Below are 23,872 nucleotides of genomic sequence, written 5' to 3'. Positions count from 1 at the left end.
CTGCATATATAGATCATAGATGTCTGAGACCTGAAAAGGTCTCTGGAACCATATAGTTTCATTTGATTGAAGCACCTACAGCTGTGTTTCAGGCAGGATTCCCAGTTTTTTTTTTTTTTTTCGATGCTGAGGTGCTATCCCAATACAGTTGGGAAGCCTCTGCAATGCTGTTCTAATTGTGGGGGATTACCGAGTGGGGTGAAGCGTGAATGTAGATTTAGAACGAGGAGGAAGATGTCCTAGGGTACTCCCTGCATTCGTGCACAGCCACTGTGCCAGGGTGGTGTAGTGGTTAGCGCATCTGCCTAGTGAACAGAAGATCCAGGTTCAAATCCTGGCATTGGTACAGATTTTCATTCATCACCTTAGTTTGCATATCCCATTGTTTTAGTACAACGTTTAATTCAGTATTACAATTAACGTTATGTCGGCGAAATTTTGCAATATTAGCATTCTATTGGCTGAAAAACATTCATCGCATTATTGTTCTGATGACCAACATAAATTTCAGGTTTGTGCATTAATTTTCAATACCAGTTGACTGTAGCTCATAATACCTGTGAGTTTATACATCACATACCGTTAATGAAGTTTTAAATTAAGTGTACTGACTATTAACACTCTGACAACAGCAGATTTTATTCTACAACCCTAGTCACTATGTTTCTCGTAGCTTTTTGATGCAAACTAAACCAGTTTTTATCCAAATAAGTCTCAAATAGAATGGAACTGTACTGTTAGCCAATTCCAGTTAATGTACAGCAACTGATATTTCGACAGAAATACAGATAAAACGAATCTTAAATTTCATTCCTCGATGCAAATGGCACTTCATGCATATTTCTCTGAAACAGTGGATGTATCATTTTCCCTTCGGTCTTAAGAGAGAAGAAAAAATTTAAAAAGAAATACACCATCTTGATTCCGAACTCAAAGTCTTGGTATTAGGTGAAATATGCCTTCTACATTGTTCAGTGTGCTCGTTTTCATTAAAACCTCATTTTTCCAGGACATGGTTGAAACATTTTTTCGTAATTCATGACTGGGAAAACTGTTGTGAGGATTCATGATTATTTAAAGAGAAATGACGTGGTTCGTATCACGGACAGTAAAAGAAAGCAAGATGATGCTGATAATATTCAGAAAATTTCCGCACGTAGTCATACTGATGTGAGACCAATATATAACAATATTTATCAATAAATTCGTAACATTTAGGCATAATTAAATATTCTTAAAGAGAAGACCATTCGCTTCTGCTTAGTAATGATATTACTATTTGGCTTCAACTTATAAACTATTAACTTAGTCTCAAAAATTTGTTAGTGAAATTTTGGTAATTTTAAAGGAACCTTAACTATGGAACGAAAATTCATTTCGTTTAGTTTATTTTTCCGTGCAAGTACACTCAAAAGCTCTTGGCTGAAACCATGCATTAAATAAACATTAACGTGCACAGCCATAACCCACCTGCGACTAGTATCTTCATCTGTACTCCACAATCCGTATGGTGTGTGGCGAAGGGTACTTCTAGTACCATTACTTACTCTCTTCTTTCTTCCATTCGCGAATAGTGTGTGGGAAGAAGAACAGTCGATGAATCACCGCATCAGCTCTAATTTCTCTGATTTTCTTGAAGTGGTCATTTCGCGAGACATCCTGAAAGTAATATGTTACCGGACCGTACTTCGAATGTATGTTCTCGGTATTTCAACACTGGACTTCCGAGTGACACATTATGTCTCTACTCTAGCGTCTGCCACTTTAATCTGCGTGCTTACTAAATGATCCCCTGACGAAACGCGCTGCTTTTCTTTGGATCTTCCTTATGTCTTCTATTGAGTCAACCTGGTAATGGTTCTAGAGTACCACGTAATACACAGAAATGGGTCTTACCATTATCGCCGACGCCACCAGTGCTGTGTAGCAAGCTCACCAGTCAAAGAGTAGTACGCACCTGACTTCGAAGCGCTATGGTCGAGTTACAACGCTAGTACGTTTCTCGTGTTTACAGAGTCAGTTAGTGTCACACATTATTAGTAACAAATGAATGTTTCGAAGTACTCGTTTATGGGGAAGTGGATACATATAGGAGTAATCAATGTTAGAGTTCCAACAAACTGACATCGTAATTAAAGAGTGGAAAAAACCTCATTCGCAACAATAGTAAACAGTTGTCTATAAATCAACGGAGAACATCTATGAAGAAAAAGGAGTGTAAATCATCACAACATTTTTCGTGGACCAATTACGCTTCGTTGAGATTCTTCTAGTGAATCTCACCGTGGCGTCTGCTCTTCCTACAGTTAACTTTTGTTGTGATCAGTCCACCTTAATTCGTTCCGGAAGGTTATTCATAGTTACGGTTGTTACTGTTTGCCCGTGATTTCTCGCCAATAGTGTAGCCAGAATGGAAAATGCTCCTATCACAGCACAAAAAAAGACGAATATGTCCTAGGCAGAATTAGTGATGTAAAAGAAGGGATCCACCTTTTTGACTTACCTGACAGCTTCAAAGATATTTAAACCAAAACTTCCTGAAATATTCGAGCTTTTTGATTTGTTGGTATTAGTCATGTAATATAATGGTTCTTGTCAAGTAAAGTAATATGATACATGATATCATCCGCCCAGGAACAAATCCATCCCCATAAATTTATCCCACCAAGAAAACTCTTTTAGCTATTACATGTATTCTCTTGAGCCATATGATTTTGCTTATTGTTTACTATAGTTGGCAAATCATCTAGATTTTGGACACAGAATCAGGGACGTAAGCCTATAAATTGCAAGATGCAAGTGTGTCAACACCTTGCAGCTAATGGCTCACTGCGCGGATTTTGCAAGATGTTTCGAATTAAGTGTCGTTAAAGATGCCAGATAAATCGAAAAGCTAGTTCCCTTCTTTTACAGCCCTAACTCTGCCCAGGACATATTAGTCTTTTTTGTTCTATGATAGGAGCATTTTTCATTCTGGTTCTCAACTCTTACTCTACCGTGATTGTGACATAAGTCCGCCATAGCTTGGCAACCGAAGTAGATTTTTGTTGACTCGGCAACGAATACAACTTTTACAAAACCACAGGAAGGCCCCTAATTACCAGTATTGCTCTACCTTCTAACAAAATTTGAATCGATTCGCACAGGTCGGAAATACAGAAGTGGCGCACATAAAAAACTCAGCCCTTAATTGGCTCGCCTTCACAATTTCTTTTATCTTAAATATCTTTGTGCCTAATGCCCTTTTTTCATATTTATTATTTTATAAATGACATATAAGTACTGCCAGCCTTTCACGATGATTCTGTACTTATACTCTGTATCATACGTTTTTAGTCACAATTCTGTGGTCATGTTATAGACCATTCTTTGATTTAAATTCTGAGGAAGACACTCCTAGCAGTGCTGAAACCCGGTTAATTCGTTAAAAAATAGTGATCGAGGGCTGTTTTATTTCAATTGTTGACGTAATGTCTAAGAAAATCAAGAGTTTTAGATCCGTAACTGCAATTAACAAAATTATCCAATGAAAACACTATTTGCTGACTATCAACTTCTTACAGATGATAGGGAGGACACCTTTCAAACAGACATTTGAAAATAAAATTTTACTGCCAGTAGCATTAAGCAGCTTCGACCCAAGAAATAGAAGTCACGGCCTTTAAAGGACAAAACCAAATCCCACGCAAAATGTTTATAATGGTTAATGTCATCTCCTTCACAAAAGAAAAATATATACTAGAGAAAAAACTGAAAGATTAAATTGTGTTTTTCTGTTATCAGTAGTTTCAGTTATAATAATGAGAACATACACGAAACACCAAATTTTTCTTTGGTTTCCTTTACTGCTTGCTGAATGTACAGACTGAATAACTTCAGGGATAGGCTACAACCCTGTCTCACTCCCTTATCAACCACTGCTCCCTTTTCATGCCGTTAGACTCTTTATAAATGACGTCTGGTTTCTGTACAAGTAGTAAATAACCTTTCGCATCTTGTGTTTTAGTTCTACTATCTTCAGTAACATTCGAGTATGGGTTTACCAGATCCTATGAAACATTTTAATGTAAAAGAGACTCAGCGAAGCTAAACTTGTTTTGTCCCTCATCAAAAAACCATGTTTATTGGCTCTTCTTTTTTTGCAAAGGACACTATTACTGTAAAAATGTATCTAGACATAACAGAGCAATGGCCTTTTCCTTCACTACTCAAAGACTCATAAGACTGGAGCTCAGTCTCGGCTAGCTGATGTCCGGGCGTTTTAGAATCGATCCCTTCCTCAACCATGGATAAGTCGCGAGGGAAAAGAAGTCCTGGCTCTTCCTCTTCGGTCGCTTAGATCTCCATATCCTACCCCACGTGACTTTCTTGCAGGACTTTGCAAAAGAGGCAGTTTACGTTCCACCTCTGCCTACCCGCGGAAGCGCATCACATCCGCCGGAAGACAGCTTGTGGAACGGGCTTAGTCTTGTGGATGGAGAGGTTCACACTGAACATTTATAACCGGTGTGCTCGTGTGTATATAGGCTATTCATGTCCAATTTAGATTTCATGCAACAGAATTAAGTAAATTAGTTCCATCTTCTTAATAACCCTGTATTTATATCAAGTCATCAGAATCGTCAACACAACCACAATGAGCCGGAACACCATCATCATCGCTTCATCTACCCATGAAGAATATCGTATTACCATTAATCATCCCCAACATTCGTTTGAACTTTATTAATAACATTTTAAAATAAATTCATTAAATTCACGAAAACCAAACACTGAAACCTCTGCAAAGGCAAAAACATAGGGAACATCAACACAAAGGGAAACACAAGTAAACAAGTGAAGAATATTTGTTTTTTATTTCAACAGTGTTTTAATATTGTCACTGACTCGCATTGTCTTATGGAGCAACACATTACGAGCACATAACTCAACAACACTATATTACATGTTTCGTAATAGATATGTTCATGTGATGCACACTCGTTCTCCTTGTATGACTGACTTTGTAATACGTTTCCTGTGAAAAGTGCTTAACTTCATAAAATAATTTACAGTATGGGTAGACCCTCTTTGAGTGATTCCTTTGAAAATAACGCCGTATCAGTAGAGAAAAGTGGAGCAACAAGTGGCTGCACTGTATGTATGAGACACTTAAGATCTGGGCATAAATGTCCAGCGAAGTCCACAAAAGCCTAAAAAAAAAAAATCTGTTAACAGTTTATGTGAATACCTCTGTTGTGCAGAATTTCTTTGAATGTCTTTGGCGTAGAACGCACACCACCTTGCGTCATATCTGGCTAAGTATTTTTGAAGAAGGACTTCGTTCGGTGGTTCGTTGCTACTTGTGTGGTGGTTGGTTAGATCCGTTTGGAGTTCATTCAAACTTTGAACGACGGGGAAGAAGTGTGTAAGCTATGGAAATATTTGAAGGTGAACGAAGATACAGTAGGGTGCAGATTTCTCCAGAATGCTTCGGGTAGATGAGCAGCTGTGCGAATAATCTTCCGCAAGTGTGAGGTCACGAAGAATTTTGCGAATTCCTTGTCATATATCTTTATGTACCGCAGACAATTCATATTCCTGTGTGTGAAGACCATATATCACCTATTATACAGGAAAAGTGAGATAGAACGTAATACACATTTTCATTTTTTGAACGGTAGAAGATCGCTTTTATCACACGAGATGTAGACGCAATTTCTTTAAAACAGAACAATGACTTTTCCTTGAATGACGTTCGAAAGTTATTGAAAATACCACTACTGTTATTTACGCTTGTTAATGTTTGCGCTGAAAAATTTTTCACCTGTATCTTGGAAATGTACTGAAATTCATAGTTAAGGTGGTAGGAATCCGCTTTGCGATGTAATCACTTCTCCCATCCTTGCAGCATATAGAGGCATGTGAGCCACTGTTGATGTTTACTCCACAACAGAGGATTCTGTGTATTTTGCTCCTGAACTTGAGTACATTCCTCGAACAGTTTTGCAAAAAACTTTTAGCGCGTGCGTTAACAAGTGGTCAACCAGTGTCATGATATTACCTCACGAATGCCTCTTAAAAGGGTAAAAAGGTTGTTGGAATATCAAGGTTCATACGAAATTAAGTAGTTGGCCACCTATCATTTGCCAAAACCCTCGTTTGTATATCAGGAAATTACAGTGTATTATGTCTTTTAGATGCGGCTTATAAATCTGGAAAATAACCTCTAATGTGCGATGTTCATGGTACTTGCATCAGATTTTTCACATCGATAGTATATTCAATGTACGGCCCTTCGTTTGCCGGTGGACCACGTAGTGCAAAACCCACAAAATTTCTTCGAGGCGTCTTCTCGGCATCGTCAGGTGATGGATGGTGGTTACTCCCAGCAACGAGCAATTGCCAATGCCCACACTTCTTACGGGGGCTTCATCCTAAGGTCGAGGGTGCGCGACCAAATTGCCACCAGACAGGTGACGCTAAGGAGTTCAGAGCCTTCTACTCAATTCCCTATAGGAGGCTCTGGACACGCTATCATCAACTGTCTGGGATCAACGCAGTCATGCACGCACGAGTTTCACAAAAAGATCGTCAAAGTGCAGACAACAGCAGTTACTACTTGCCAGAAGTAAGCAGCAGACGATGTAGAGCAGTTGGCATATGCTGCACAGACCCGCTGGCATAGCCCGAACACCCACCATGTGTACCTTACTTACAGGACTGCCAAGGTACCCAAAAGAGGAAATACAACAGATGGTTTGATTAGAGTTCATACGGCGTCGGCAGATTCCACGTGCCGCAATACTGTTTTCGTCCACAACTCGGCACTCACGTCACACGTGGGACAACCGACAGACAGCTAGTCCTGGCACTGTGACGTACGCCGCTGCGGTTTGTCCAGCCGTGGTGACCAGGGAGGCAAGACGAGACGCATGTCGGAGTGGACGCCGTGGCGTCACGTTGTGGGTGGGGGCCGCACCAGAGCGGTCCCCCGATGATTACCGCCTCTGCCGGGGGCCGGGGGCGGCGTCAGAAATGCGTCGCGTCCACAGGGCCGGTGGGGGCGGCGGGGGCGGCGGCGGAAGGCGACGGCCGTTTGGCGGCGGACTCCGGGTAGGCAGCGCCCAGCGTCGGAACCGACAGCTTACCCCCGGCGGTCACACCCTGCCACAAACAGCCACTGGTTTGTTCACCGACGCTACTACAGACTACAGTTTGCCGTTACAATAAGTCATGGCGGCATAAAAACACAGGGTTATTCGTAAGTTTCTCCTACTTAGTCAATAGGAAAGTACAAAAAAATGTTCCTCTGGGGTTTCGGAAGAGGACTGCAAGGTGACGTAGTTGCAGCGGAAGGCAACTGTGTCAGAACATGTAGACAAGTCATCCTGTCTACGCTGCCGCATTATATTGCTGTCACCGTTGCTTAGATCCATATCAGTGACTACAATGGACTGTGTGCACGTACTGGCCTTTGGTGCATTAAAGACCGTGGCCGTACTGAGAATATTTAGTTCGAGTTACAAACTTGAAGAGACGCCCTATCCACTGACAAGTATCTATTTTGTATATGCCTTGTAGATTTCAGGCAATCGTCATCTGAAACCCCGGCGGTACTTGCGGATAACCACGTACTTAAACTTTAAAACTAAAAAAATTCTAACAAACCTTTCAGTTATGTGGCGGCTCACAGCTTGTGCATATTATAATATCTCGTGATCACCAGAATAAGTAGCTGCTTGGCAACCCACCACACAACGTAATGCCTGATTTGAAAAAGCTATCCCGTCAAAATCGAGAACTATAATTGGAAAATGCAAGTGCAAATGCCACAAAAAGTCAACTTCTCGGCATATTTAATACGGTATGGCCCAAATTCCGCCACCTTAACACGTTAGAACCTCTATAATTCCTGAATTAATGCGCAACTTAAAGGCAAGTTACAAACAAATTGCTGTAAGATACTGAAGCCAGTATTTGACATAAATATTAACAATAAAAAGCAGAATTACAAAAACAAGTGTTCGTTACATCGTCCCCCACAAAAATTCTCTCTAGTACAACTAGTTTCAACCTATTTTTGCTGTCTAACACTGCCACGCAGTTTCACTACTACGAAACGCTCTAATGTCATGAATGAAAAATCGTTTCAAGTTTTTTTTCAGCCTTGCAAAGATGTGTACGATAAGAGTTTGTATGTCCGTGTAGATAAACAGCATGTTTCGTGATAACAAACTAAACATTTCATGCTACTAATTCATTTTTCTCCCCCTGCGTGTTTCTATATCAAAAAAGTAAAGTGATCCTTAAAGATAGCAAATAAAATCATTGTTTAATAACATTTCCAAATTTCAACGGAACGAAAATAGAAATGCCCAGGGGATGAAAGCACGAACATCACCAGATTTATTATATTGGCCGCTAGAGCAACATAGGCCACACTCTTGGCTATAGCGATTACATACCAGAAACTAAAAAATACGACTGACATACAACCCAGTATTTGAACACAAATCAGTGTTCAGTGCAGGAACGGCAAGCTGTTAATTTTACTAATTCACCTCAGCATGAAAAAAAAAATGAATTCCTTCGTACACGCAAACTACACGTGCTCCACACAACAAACCCTCTCAACGATACAATCGACAGGGTCACGCAAGTACACGCAGATTTTATTACTAACTGCGGAGACCGAAAATTCCTAGAGGGACGAAATTAGGTGCTGGGAAGGTATTTGGACCACTTGTCTTATTATAATATCAATAATAAAAATAAATCTCTAGTATTCTTTCACAATCATATCCGCTTACACAAAATTTCTAGTTGATGTGATGAATTCCAGCTTGCTCTAAATGTAGAAAAATGTAAGTTGACGAAGATGAGTAGAAAAAACAATACTGTAATGTTCGAATACAGTATTGGTAGCGTGTTGCTTCATTCCATCACGTCGATTAAATGGCTCTGAGCACTACGGAACTTAACTTCTACGGTCATCAGTCCCCTAGAACTTAGAACTACTTAAACCTAACTAACCTAAGGACATTACACACATCCATGCCCGAGGCAGGATTCGAACCCGCGACCGTAGCGGTCGCCCGGTTCCAGACTGTAGCGCCTAGAACCTCTCGGCCACTCAGGCCGGCGATTAAATATCTAGGTATAGCGCTGTAAAGCAGTTTGAAATAGAGCGAGCACGCAACGGCGTTAGTGCGAGTCGAATTTGGTTTACTGGGAGAATTTTAGGAAACTCTAGCTCGTCTATAAAGCAGATCACATATAAAACACTGTGCGCCCCATTCTTGAGTACTGCTCGAGCGTTTTGACCCCCCCCCCCCCCCCCACACACACACAACAGGTCGGATTGAAGGACGAGATCGACGCAATTCAGAGGCGGGCTGTTAGGTTTCTTATCGGCAGTTCCAACGAACACGCGAGTATTACAGAAATATTTCGGGAAATCAAGTGGGAGTTCTTGGAGAGAAGGCGACGTTCTTGAAGCGAAACACCACTGAGAAAATCTAGAGACCAGTCATTTGAATCTGACTGCAGATCGAGTCTACTGCCACCAACATACATTTCGCGTAAGGACTGTTGGAGCACTATGGATAGAATGACTCGTACGACAACCGTTTTTCCCTCGCTCTGTTTACACGGGGGACAGGAAAGGAAATGACTATTAATGGTACAAAGTACCCTCTACTATTCACCATACGGTGCTTGCAGAGTACACATGTACGAGCACGTGTAGAAGACTTAATGCATTGTAACAGAATGTGATGTTAACCAGAAGCACCCTGCTCCACGTTCTGAGTCATCGTAGTTGCAATGTTTGTGAAATAAGCACCTCAGCAATGACAGAGAAAGTATGGCTAAATAGGGCAGAAAGAAGGCAGAGTGTTAAATCTCCCTGGTATTGTCTGCGAAAGGCAACGTCCCAAATTTACGGGGGTCGTTCAATAAGTAATGCCCCACATTTTTTTCTCACAATATATTTATTACTAAGAGTCAGAATATGCGGACAATAGACATCAGCATGTCTTATCAGTGTCCTATTTTTCTACATAGTCTCCATCACGTTCTATGGCCGTACGCCAATGTTGTGGGTGAGCATGTTGGTTCAAATGGCTCTGAGTACTATGGGGCTTAACTTCTAAGGTCATCAGTCCCCTAGTACTTAGAACTACTTAAACCTACCTAACCTAAGGACATCACATACATCCATTCCCGAGGCAGGATTCGAACCTGCGACCGCAGCGGTCGCTCGGTTCCAGACTGTAGCGCCTAGAACCGCTCGGCCACCACGGCCGGCCGGGTGAGCATGTATTCCGTGCTGGTAAATGCTCTTCTCCTGTAGGCGTAGCCATGTTTTCATTGCATGACTGACACTCTCGTCATCTTCAAAGTGTGTTCCCCGTGGAGAATCTCTAAGCGACCCAAAGACATGGAAGTCCGAGGGTGCCAGGTCTGGACTGTAGGGTCGATGAGGCAATGATGTCCAAACCAATTTGGCGATGTGTTACCGGATTCTCGGACTTGTGTGTGGGAGTGCATTATCGTGTTGGAGCAAGATTTCTGCTGGATTCCTGTCCGATCGAACACGTCGAAAACGGTTCTTGAGTTTATTCAGAGTATTCAAGTATGCCTCTGAATTGCTGGTTGGCCCTCTTAGCACCACATCCATGAGAATGACACCATCACAATCCCAGAAGACTGTCACCATGACTTTTCCGGCAGAGGGGGTTGTCTTGAATTTTTTCTTTTGTGGTGAATGAGGATGATGTCACTCCATGGGCTTTTTGTTTCCGACGCAAAGTGGTGCACCCAGCTTTCGTCCCCCGTAACGATCCGTGACGAAAAGACCTCTCTGTCGGTCTCAAAACGCATCAACAATTCAGACAAAACGACCATTCTTTGAATCTTGTGGTCCGCTGTGAACATTCGTGGAACCCATCGTTTGCACCTCGTTCCAATAGTGACCGACAACTGTCTAGTTGTGATGCGCCGGTCTGCACGAATAATGGCGTCTGCACGATTCAGGATGTCTGGAGCAGTGGCTGTGACAGGACGTCCCGAGTGTGGCTGATCATGGAGCTCTGTTTCTGCATTTCCTGAGGCTGTAACTTTCTTTACCCATCGCCCAACTGTTTTCCTATCAACTGCAGCATCTCAATACGTTGCATATAAGCATTTATGGGTGTTCACCACGGTGTCTTTTTCTGCACACAAGAATTCAATAACAGCACGCTGCTTGTAACGTGAGTCGTATGTTGACGCCATTTTGACGCTGTACTACGGCTCTGCCATCTGCTAGAACGGTTCGAAACTTCACCGGCGCACAGAACAAACATCAGATATGAAGCACCAAAACAGACGTTTGTCTGTGTATATCAATTGCTCTTTAAAAAAATGTGGGGCATTACTTACTGAACTACCCTCGTAAGACCCTGTCCCGCGTAGTTTTAATTGGCCAGGAAGTTTCAAAACAGTGGCCACTCCGCTGCAGAGTGTAAAATTTATTGTAAAATGAAGTGCTGTGTTTGATAGTAGTGGTATCGAAGATGACTCTCAACATGAAACAGAGTGTTATTATTATAAGGGGCAGTCAAACAAAACTGATAGAAAAAAGGAAGTAAACTATTCATTATTTCGAAAGTAATCACCATAACTGTCAATACGATTATGTCACTGTGAGAGAAGACGGTCAATGGTTGTATGTGAAAATGTTTGTGGCTGCCTATGGACCCATCACTGTACCCAAGCGGGTACCTCTTCGTCCGAAGCAAATCGACGACCACGAATGTCTTTCACAGCAGAACGTGGAGACTTTGAAAAAATTGAAACGTGCCATCAAGTTCAAAGGCCCCGAAATGTTGACAAACGGCATCATTCTGCTGTGAGTTTATTTCACCCTCCCTCCCCCCCCCCCCTCCCCCACCCCACATGTTGGCACGTTTGTTTCAACTAAGCTGCAGACGTTTCGCTGGGAAGCCCTTGCACGTCCTCCATACCTTATCGATCTCTCCCCGGGCGGTTCCCATATTTTTGGAGCCCTGAAGAACAGAGATTCGTTGCTGTCAATTTGCTTCGGACGAAGAAGTACTTTGATGGGTACAATCGTGGCTCCGTAGGCAACTGCACACAATTTTCCTTGAAGGCATTAACCGTCTTGTCTCACAGTGGGATAAATTTATTTAGAATTATGGCGACTATTTTTGAAATAATAAACAGTTTATTTGCATTTTTCCACCAGTCTCGTTTTCATTTGACTTATAATATTAGGCAACGTTAAGAGGATGTGATTACACGCGAGCTACCGAGACTACAGGTTATTGCTGATGTCGTACTATTATCTATTCTTCTCACACTGGCTTGGTTTTATGGACCTCATGACTATCTCTCTGACGGAACTGGTGGTCATTAAACAGATTTTATTCGACAGCAGCGTATGAAAAATGTCGTGACGTTTTTCCAACAGAAACATTTTATTGGTATTAACTCAATTACTACGCCTTTCTTTCCAAGACTGTACATGTACTACCCTATTAGCAAGCAGCAAGTGAAGTCCTGTACAGAAGCAGCACTGCCCAGGGATTGCTGCCGTGCCTACTCGAGTCCCAGGCAAAGAGGAAATGTATGGCAGCGATAACTGAGAGAAACCGCGGAGCTGTTGCAGTTCACCTACTCAGAAAAGTCTTCGTTTCACTGCGCATAATGGCCCCTCTCATTGCAGTGTGTGAGAATTGTGTCTTAGTGTTAGGTGAGTCTAATGGATGTGCGTAGAGTGTGGTGACACGTATCTACCATATGAGACACAGGAAATGATGAACTCGATGGCATCATACAATCAACTCTTCTCGATTAGTACCAAGAGGACCGTTGAGCATAGTGAATCCATCTGTCGAACGGATCACCATCACCAGCGTAACATGCCTTCAACCCAGGAGACACCTTGGAGGAGTGGGTAATTTAACCTAGTACTCTGACGCAAAGTCTGGTGATCAGCAACTTTAAACCGTTACCTGCCCCCCCCCCCCTACCCCCGTAGTAGACAAACATTAACATTGAAACTTTCTGGCATAAGTATGATTCGAACCGCGTACCTCCAAATCAAGCGCCAGTGTCCAGGTGTGCTTCAGCGAACTAGATATCAGAGGCAAGTGAATTTGCTGTCTATATTACCTGGTAAGGACTCCAGAACACGGTTACGAATGAAAGCCTTAACGGCTTCTGGACCGGAGATGAATGACTTTGTTTTGGTAGATGTGGCAGGTGAGGTGGTCCCGTGCTCAGGACGTAGTGTGGATTCACGTTGGACAGTAACAGTCTCGTCCGACCAGAATGCTTTCTGGAATATCATCGCCTTGTGGTGACTCTGAGACTAGTGTTTAACGTCCCGTCGATAGAGCGATCATTAGATAAAAATTCACAGGAACAGTCACAACCGCAAGAAACGTCTTTATTATGTGGTTGTCGGTTTAGGCCTGTTTCAGACCATTTTCAGACCTACCACCATGATGGTAGGTAACTGCTCAGTTAGCGTACTTGGCCTGCACCGTTTACAGCAATCGTCTACCATTATGGTGGTAGGTCCGAAGATGGTCTAAAACAGACCGAAACCGATAACCTCATAAAAAAGAAGTTTCTTGCGATTGTGATGGTTCCTGTGCATTTATAAGTAATAAAAAAAAAACGATGTTTTGCAAACGAAATGTTCTCAAAACTTACGACCATTAGAGATGGAGGCCTGATCGGACAGAGTTTGGAGAAGACATTGACATCTGCTAAAAGAATAGTAAGTAACTTTCTGCGAGACTTTGCATAAATTTATAGTCAAAGTCTAAAGATTTTTAAAATCCCTAATTTTGTAGGCCTCTCTAGGTTTCTTTGTAAGCACTGGCAAAGCGAAATGAAATTGTGTTTGCAACTGACGACTGATTTTATGCTGAAAAATGTACCAAAGTTGCTTAAAAACAGCAGTTATGAATAAAATAATAGATTTTGCAGACATTCTAAAGAAAGGACGGAAGGGAGGACAGAAGAACAGGGTTTAAAGTCCAATCGGCGATGAGGTCATTAGAGACGTAGCATAAATTCCGGTTAGAAAAGTATGAGAAAGGAAATCCGCCGCGCCCTTTCAGGGAAACCGTCTTTATATTTCTCAAGCAAAGCTCCGCGCCCCGGCCCTCGAAGGGCCAGTCGCGACCGGCCGACAGCCGTGTCATCATCTGCCAAAGGCCATGTTGGATGCGGTATGGAAGGGCCTGGGAGACATCACACCGCTTTCCCGGCCGTTGTCGGCTTTGCAGACCTCGGAGTCACTACTCATCAAGATTTCCCCATCATGCCCAATGCTGGAGAGCACTGGCAATAGTGAAGACTTAGGGGGAAAATAAGCTGAAGATATGAATAGAAGTCTGTGGTGGGGAGGGCACTGGACTCGTGTAGCGCGTGCAGTGATATCAGCCATAGTGCTGCGGTGGTGTAATGGTCAACATTCTTGCCCACTAAGCAAGGAGACCCAGGTTCAAGTCCCGGCTGTTGAAGAAATTTTCATTCATTTATTCAGCTCACACCATTATCGTAGATAAAGAAGAGACCTAAATGTCTTAAGGAAAATTTAATTATAAGATCTATACGATCAAATAGTTTCTCAGTTGTTATCAAAAGGTTAAGTACACCCAATTCCAAGCCTCCTATCGAGAACAATTCGTTGGCAGTATCGGAAATCGAACCCAGCTGCTCTTCCTCCGCATACCATCCAGACACGCTGACCACTGAGCTACAGAAGCGGAACATCTGGGCAGTCAACGTAAACGACTTTCAGCAACCATGCAAAATCTAGAGCTGGGTGGCCAGATGTGTGTTAGAGAAGCTTTAAGTATACTGTAGTATCGCTGCATATCCTAAGCGGATATCGACAGTCACCTCTATAACGAGTGCAAAACGCCATTAGTAGAGACTCGTGGATTGACTTCCATGGTAGGTGCTAGGACTGATTTTAAAAACATCAGGAATTTGGTACATTGATATTTAATAAATATCATTATCGATCCCTCATATCTTGAAAAAAAAAAAAAAAGAAAAGAAAAAAAAAAGTGCTAGCCCAGCTCGACAGCGCGTAACTTTGGTGATCGGACGTGAACCGGTCTTACCATTGCGGCAAGGTCGTTGAAATGTGGCATACATGAAGAAACATATGGACGGTCTTTCTCGACGATTTGGTGCCGTTATCAAGCCTACAGGAGCACTTGGATGGGTGACCATCCAGTCTGCAGAGCACTATTGGCAAGTGGGGTGCACACAGACCTTGTGAGGCAAACTGAGGGGCTACTTGATCGAGAAGTAGCGGCTCCGGTCTCCTAAACTGACTTACGGCCGGAAGAGCGGTGTGCTGACCACATGCCCATCCATATACGCATCCAGTGACGTCTGTGAGCTGAGGATCACATGGCAGCCTGTAGGTACCATTGGGCCTACATAATGTGTTTGGGAGGAGGTTAGTTTAGTTTTATCAAGCCTACAGGAGCTGTTGCACGGTATTACCGTGATACTTTCTGGGGTATATACACTCATGAATTCGTCAGAAATTTGACATTGACCTCCCCAAACACAAAGACTCCTTGATTCTACCACATCAAGTCGTTCCCTGCAGTACCCACGGTGGCTGCCTCGGTGGACATTCTGAACACTAACTGAGACTCCAAGGGAGTTGACCTGATTGTACCTCGTTGTACACCATCCACAGAACCTGAATGGACTATTACCTTCGGCTCACCAAATGATTAGTTGCTCGTGCCATTGGCTTGTGAAGACACTTTGGTTTGCTGCCCCAGTGTAAGAGCCGTCCCTGGCAGACAGCGGACGTACGCACCTTGTCCAGGGAGAGCGACCTGTTGCGCTCGACCACTCTGGCCTTGGCCAGCTGGACAGCTCGTGCCATTGGCCGTTGACTTCTGAAGACACTTTGGTTTGGTGCCCCAGTGTAAGAGCCCTCCCCTGCAGACAGCGTTCGTACGCACCTTGTCCAGGGAGAGCGACCCGTTGCGCTCAGCTACTCTGGCCTTGGCCAGCCGGACGGCGCAGAAGAGGAGCGCGGCCACGCCCACCGCGAGCACCGCCCACGCCACGCCCCCCATCGACGACCGCGCCACGTACAGCGCGCGCACCTGCGATAGCTGCTTCTCTTCCAGCTCTACGCCCTGAAAACACACCCACATTGCATAAGCAACATCAACTATATTCTCAATATTTACACTACATGATCAAAAGTGTCCAGACACCCCTGTGTAACGCGGAGCTGCCGGCCTCTGTGGCCGAGAGGTTCTAAGCACTTCAGTCTGGAACCCCGCTGCTGTTACGGTGCAGGTTCGAATCCTGCCTCGGGCATGGGTTTATGTGTTGTCCATAGGTTAGTTATGTTTAAGTAGTTCTAAGTCTAGGGGAATGATGACCTCAGATATTAAGTCCCATAGTGCTTAGAGCCACTCGAACCAATTTTTGTAACGCGGTGCTGACCACTTGACATTACGAGAGGCGACCCATCTGTTTTAAAGAAGACGGGGAGTGTTGTGTTGTCAGTAGAGATTCAGTAACAATAGAATTGATCGGTCAGGACAGCTAAATGACTACTAATGTGGACTAATCACTGGTTGTCATCTGCGTAACGAGTATGTCAGTGACTTTTCAGCCCTCCTAGAGCTGCCCAAGTCGACTGCTGGTGATGTGACTGAAGTGGAATCATGAACGAACAACCAGAGTTAAACCGAGACAAGGCAGACCAAATATGTTGATGGACAGAGACCGTCGAGCACTGTAGTGGATGGTTGCAAACAGTCGCATGGAATCAGTGGAAAGAACGGCTCGTGAATTCCAATGTGCTACCAACAGTGTAGCTAGCCACATTGACTGTGTGTTGGGAGTGAACCAGTTCTTCATAAGGCACATACTTCTGCAGTCCAGTGCTAAACGTCACTTCGGGTGGTATAAAGAGCGACGTCACTGTATGCTGGATGACTGCAAATGTGTTATTTGGAGCGATGACTCACGCTATGCCCTGTGGCGATCACATGAAAGGCTTTGGGTTCGGCGAATGTCTGGAGAACGTGAGCTGTCATCACATACAGCACCAACAGTGAAGTGCGTGGAGGTGGTATTATAGTAATAGGATGTTTTTCGTGGTCCGGGTTGGTCTTCCAGTGCGTTTAAGAAGATTTCGGAGACGATGACTGCTTGCATCAGCATGACAGTCCACTTTGTCATCAAGCTGCATTTGGATGCAACGGTTTGTGAACATTAAATTTCCAGAAATGGACTGATTTGCCCAGATTCCCAGCCCGAAGCCAATGGAACACCTTGAGCATTACTTAGAATCTCGACTGCACTACAGATCCCAGGACCCAGCATCACCACAGTCTCTTGTTTCAGCCGCATAAAATGCTTCGTACCATTAATTTTTATTTGTCTTTCTGTGATTGTTCTTTTTAAATTTTCATTCATATTTGTTAGTGGATACATACCTTGTCAGTCCAGAAACATTCGATGACTGTATTCATAAAAAAAATAGAGAAGGTGGCTTTAATGTTTTGACGTGTTCTACATAGTCTCCACCACTTGAGTACAACCCACAGAACGTTCATATAACCATGTGAAGCAATCATAGAAGTCCCTCACTGGGATGTTTTCCGACCCACACGTCAAACTGGTTTGAATGTTATGTCGTTAAAGCACTGAACCTTCATGCGAATTTTCGCACTTTGTCGCTTTGTGACTGGTTTCAATTGATAACAATAAGACTCGTCACTCATGATGATTCTTTCCAGAAAGGAATTTGTCCACGTTTTGCACTTAAATGAAGTTGTGGCAAGCGTACAAGTGTAGATGTTTTTGTTTGCCAACTAAAGTGTGCGGGACAAACCTCTGAAGGGCAAGCAACGATTGTGGTTACTGACCTCCTCGACCCAGAGGAGCGGGAACAGGCCCTCACTGACGTTGCGGAGCGCCGGCACCTGCGCCACCCTCACCGCCTTCATGTTGAACTGCAGCCGCTTCGCCCCCACCAGCGGCGTGCCAGTCTCCTGAAACATCGAACACCACACGGAATGTATTCTGCTGTTTCACTTTCAGTAACTGCATAATTATTATCTTGAAATAAAACCGAATGGTAAGTTCCATTTAGGGTCAAATAGACTACAGCCCACTAAAATTGCTACACCAAGAAGAAATGCAGATGATAATCGGGTATTCATTGGACAAATATATTATACTAGAACTGACATATGATTACATTTTCACGCAGTTAGAGTGCATAGATCCTGAGAAATCAGTACCCAGAACAGCCACCTCTGGCCGTAATAACGGCCTTGATACGCGTGGGCATTGAGTCAAACAGAGCTTGGATGGCGTGTACAGGTACAGCTGCCCATGCAGTTCCAACACATCTGAAATGTAACGACCATTGTTCAAAGAGCCGTCAATGCGAACAAGAGGTGACCGAGACGTGTAACCAATGGCACCCCATACCATCACGCCGGATGATACGCCAGTATGGCGATGACGAATACACGCTTCCAATGTGCGTTTACCGCGGTGTCGCCAAACACGGATGCGACCATCATGATGCTGTAAACAGAACCTGGATTTATTCGAAAAAATGACGTTTTGCCATTCGTGCACCCAGGTTCGTCGTTGAGAACACCATCGTAGGCGCTCCTGTCTGTGATAAACCGTCAAGGGTAACCACAGCCGTGGTTTCCGAGCTGATAGTCTCTGCTGCTGAAAAAGTTGTCGAACTGTTCGTACAGATGGTTGTTGTCTTGCAAACGTCCCCATCTGTTGACTCAGGGGTCGAGACGTGGCTGCACGATGCGTCACAGCCATGCGGATAAGATGTCTTTCATCTCGACTGCTAGTGATACGAGGCCGTTGGGATCCAGCACGGCGTTCCGTATTACCCTCCTGAGCCCACCGATTCCATATTCTGCTAACAGTCATTGGATATCGACCAACACGAGCAGCAATGTCGCAATACGATAAACCGCAATCGCGATAGGCTACAATCCGACCTTTATCAACAGTCGGAAACGTGATGGTACGCATTTCTTCTCCTTACACGAGGCATCACAACAACGTTTCACCAGGCAACGCCGGTCAACTGCTGTTTGTGTATGAGGAATCGGTTGGAAACTTTCCTCATGTCAGCACGTTGTAGGTGTCGCCACCGGCGCCAACCTTGTGTGGACGCTCTGAAAAACTAATCATTTGCATATTACAGCATCTTCTTCCTGTAGCACGTCATCTTCGTGGTGTAGCAATTTTAATGGCCAGTAGTGTATCTTACATACACTGAAGAGCCATGGAAACTGCTACACCAGCCTGAAATCGTGTAGGGCCCCCGCAAGCACGCAGAAGTTCCGCAACACGACATGGCATGGACTCGACTAGTGTCTGAAGTAGTGCTGAAGGGAACTGACGCAATGAAACCTGCAGGGCTGTCCATAAGTCCGTAAGAGAACGAGGGGGTGGAGATCTCTTCTGAGCAGCACGTAGCAAGGTATCCCAGATATGCTCAATAATGTTCATGTCTGGGAAGTGTGGTGGCCAGTGGATGCGTTTACACACAGAAGAGTGTTCCTGGAGCCACTCTGTAGCAATTCTGCACGTGTGGCGTGTCGCATTGTTCTGCGGGAATTCTCCAAGTCCGTCGGAATGCGCAATGGACATGAATGGATGCAGGTGATCAGACAGGATGCTTACGTACCTGTCACCTGTCAGAGTCGTGTCTAGACTTATCACTGGACCCATATCACTCCAGCTGCACACGTCCTACACCATTACAGAGCGTCCCTCACTCTGAACAGTCCCCTGCTGACATTCAGGGTTCATGGATTCGTGAGATTGTGTCCACATCCGTACACGTCCATCCGCTCGATACAATTTGAAACGAGACTCGTCCGTACAGGCAACATATTTCGAGTCATCAACAGTCCAATGTGGGTGCTGACGCGCCCAGACGAGGAATAAAGCTTTGTGTCGTGCAGTCATCAAGGCAACACGAGTTGGCCTTCGGATCTCAAAGCCCATTTCGATGATGATTCGTTGAATGGTTCGCACGCTGACACTTGTTGATGGCCCATCACCGAAATTTACAACAATTTACGGAAGGGTTGCACTTGTGTAACGTTGAATGATTCCCTTCAGTCGTCGTTGGTCCCGTCGTTGCAGGATCTTTTTCCGGCTGCAGCGATGTCGGAAATTTCATGTTTTACTGTATTCCTGTTATTCACGGCACACTCGTGAAATGGTCGTACGGGAAAATCTTCACTTCATCGCTTCCTTCGAGATACAGTATCCCATCGCTCGAGTGCTGACTATAACACCACGTTCAAACCCACTTAAGTCTTCATAACCTGCAATTGTAGCAGCAGTAACCGATGTAACAACTGCGCAAGGCAGTTATGTCTGTTTACATATCTCTGTATTAGAATACGTATGACTATACCAGTTTCTTTGGCGCTTCAGTGAATAATTAAAATGGATTAGACCTAAAATGGAAACTTCTGTGAGTCCTGCAAAATAATTTTTATACTAAGCAATAATTTCCTGAACGTTGTGTTACAACAGTCCTTTGCCTTCTATCTCTTAAATACAATCTGAACCGTTTTAAAGCACTACTCACGCTTCCATATATTTCTGTTTGCAGAGCAGTACCGGGTGGATCACGACATCGAATGCGTCCGTTTGGTCACCAAACATTCCTATCACCTCTTGTGATTTGCGCCAAAATAGAAAAATTTAATCTATAAGTTCAGTGATAGGTCATATTCTATATGAAGGGCTTATTTCAATAGTGGTACAAGACCATTACCTCCACTTTTCTGCCTATAATGCTTCTGAAATGAATCAGCCAAACCAACAGAAAGAAAGGGTCATCTCTAGCAAGAAGCCATATGCTTGAATATTTCTGGTATCTCAACTGCAGATTTTTCAGAGCTCATTTCACTTTAGGACTCTGTATCTCACAATGAACAAAAATGGACTTGTACCACTATTGAAATAAGCCCTTGATATGTAACGCGAAACATCTGCCACTGCGGGATGGCGAGACATATTCAAACAAGAAAAGCTACTGTGTACTACGGCAACAACACAGATGTTCGTATAAATCTCTGCCAACAATGACTTTACACTGGTTTGCAACCTCACTGCGGACGCTTATTTCAGGGTTACTTAATTTGGAGAGTAAGTAATGATTGAGATGAGAAGTCAACCTACGTGGGTGGATGTAAATTTTTATTAATGTGAGATTGGCGGTAACTGCATCGTGATCCGATCTTGGGATCATGAGATATCTGAATTTTGTTTGAGCTTTGTGATCAGAATTGACAGTAGTTGGCAGCGGACGTGAGAAGCCATTGTCATGAAGTAGGGAGAAGGCGCGCACCAAAAGCGCAAATCATCGCGGCGGAAGCTCTGATTGTGGCGCTGGGAAGTTTGGAGGACGGGCGGATGAATACCAGCAGGGGCAAAAATAAAAATCTGGAGCAGTTTGCAGGGGTTGACACCCATTCATCTACGACCAGGTGGTATAGTCCAAGGCCGTGCAGCAGACAAAGCAAAAACAGCCCACCATAAAATTACGTATTGTCAGAGTTAACAGGTAGCAAAAAATTACTTCCAGTAGTTTTCTGAGAGTGCCTCCACTGGAACAGAGTTAGTCCATTAGATTACGAGAAGGATTAACCATCCTGAAGTGGATTGTTTGATGTCACTTCAGGTCAGAAAAGTTAGCAGTGAGCCATTGCTCAGATAGAACGCTCTGGGCGCTGGAAGAGGTCGGACATGCGCCGGTCTGCAGTTCCAGCTCTATGGTTTGTAATCAAGTACAGTCAGGCAGGCAGTGATTTTGATTGGTGTTGATAAAGTATATTTTGATTCTGACAATGTACACTCACTTATATGGTGATATTGAGAAAAGTTTATGCCTTGCAGTACGCCATCACTCCAGCACATGTCCGTAGGTGGGATGATGTGGACTATCTTCCTGTTTACGGCTTCAGTCTTGTGGCTATATCGTCGCTGACGAGTTCTTGATCACGACGGTGTGTTTGGATCATTTTGTGTCTTGGAGAATACCGTGTTTCTTACAGTCAGCAGGGCCAAAACTATCCTGGCATTTATGATGAACCTTTTGCATTTCTTACTTTTATATTTTCGTTTTCTGTAAAGGCAAAGAGAAAAGGTGAAGCGGTAGCCCAGTGTAGAGCCTGTGCCTACCGTCAAGTATTTTTGATTTTCAAATGTTAAAAAACATAAGATGTTTTTCCCGTCCCTCAGTAGGAGGAAGGACTTGCTCTCTGCTAGTGAACGGAGGTAGCCATTTTGGGCGATGAGAATAAGTGAAGAGTTTGTATTTTCAGTGTGCATCGAACAGAAGAATATAGCTTTTTTTATCAACTGAAAGATTGTATGAGTTATTATTTCAAGTAGTACTGTAATAAGAGGAACTGAAGCCCAAGTGTGTACTTCGGAAAATTCACGAAGATCCGATTGACGCAACACGGACACGGTCAAGATTTTGTAGGTGGATACGCCGATCAGAGGTAGTACAAGCATAAACCTACAACAAGAAGAGGGCTATTTAGCTTATGATGTAACTAATATGAAAGGATTCTTTACCCTTTTACAGGCATAGCCTAGCTTATTGTGCGTGTCCGAGCGCCGAAAAAATAATCTCATTAATTCAATATATCTCAAAAGCTACACACTTTATTTTTTATTATTATATATATTTTTATTATATTATACACTGTAGCCTTAAGTCACCACATGGCACAAGGAGCGTAAATCATACGTCGCACAGTACTGCAGTGGTGAGGCAGCTTAGAATTGTAAATTCATTAGTGAGTGAATGTTTCGTTCGTGACGGTAGTGTCCTGTTGATTAGGAGTAGCTGTGTTCGCATGAGTTCCTTGAATTCCGATAAACACACACTTGCAACTTTGCACAACTGCTGTTATGAATGCATATCTACCAAACTGGTGGACACTGGGCTTCAACGGTACACAGTATTAAGATTTTACCACATTGATTTGCTCTTCCTTTGCTGGTCTACCACTCTCACCTGGAATGCTGTTGTGTTGGAGTAATTCGTCATCGGAGTTAATACGAGGGTTGTCCAGAAAGTAAGCTCCGATTGGTTGCAAAATGGACACCATATTGAAAACCCGATGATGCTTTGCACAGATGTGTTGGGTAGTGTCTCTAGTATGACCGTCAATCGCATCAAGACGCTCTTTTCAGTTGTGAGCTCACTGTGAGCGAGTAAAGGCGCCTAAAACAACGATGTCTCCCGCCAAGTAGGAGGGCCCACTGAGAGGCTTAGCCTTAATGAATGCAGCCCACCTGACACAACTGCCACCCACTTCCTTCTTCATGGCAATTTTCAGCCACACTCTGCAGGCGCAGTGAAGACGCTCCTGCAGCCTTTTAGATGGGAAGTGTTCGAGCGCCCTAATTGGCTCGTCCTGAGTATCATCTCTGTTCACATGAAACGCTGGATACGAAGACAACACTTGGGCGCAGGCTACGCGCTATAGACCAGCTTAGAGAATTATCGGGAAGCACAGGCAGCTGCCTTCTATAACGATGGTGTTGGAAATTTAGTATAACGCTCCGACAAATATCTGAGTCGGAGCGGCGACTATGTAGAGAAGTATCTGGAAAGGGTAGCTAACTCTTGCAAATAAAATGTTTCTGATTTTCACTTTGGTTTCCATTTAACGACCGATCGGAACTTACTTTCTGGACAACCCTCGTATGTGGGAGCACAGGGTATGAACAACTGCACTACAGGAAAGAGCAGGTGAGTTAGCAGTTCGAGAATGTGCGAGTG

The 23,872-nt window shown here is 43.7% G+C and overlaps 1 protein-coding gene across 1 annotated transcript in view; it reads right to left on the bottom strand.

The window, feature by feature from the left end:
* Positions 1-4,831: 4,831 nt before the first annotated feature.
* LOC124606907 (sensory neuron membrane protein 1-like) overlaps positions 4,832-23,872 on the bottom strand; it is a 352,669-nt gene continuing 333,628 nt past the window's right edge. The window contains exons 8-10 of the mRNA XM_047139010.1: positions 17,931-18,056; positions 16,002-16,181; positions 4,832-7,146 (exon numbers count right to left, since the gene is read on the bottom strand). Coding sequence (XP_046994966.1) covers positions 7,012-7,146; positions 16,002-16,181; positions 17,931-18,056 — 441 coding nt within the window. The 3' untranslated portion in view covers positions 4,832-7,011. The remainder of the gene's footprint in view (positions 7,147-16,001; positions 16,182-17,930; positions 18,057-23,872) is intronic.

This window comes from Schistocerca americana, chromosome 3 (assembly GCF_021461395.2).
Source record: "Schistocerca americana isolate TAMUIC-IGC-003095 chromosome 3, iqSchAmer2.1, whole genome shotgun sequence".
Classification (NCBI taxonomy): Eukaryota; Metazoa; Arthropoda; class Insecta; order Orthoptera; family Acrididae; genus Schistocerca; species Schistocerca americana.
This window is presented reverse-complemented; position numbering and strand designations above follow the sequence as displayed.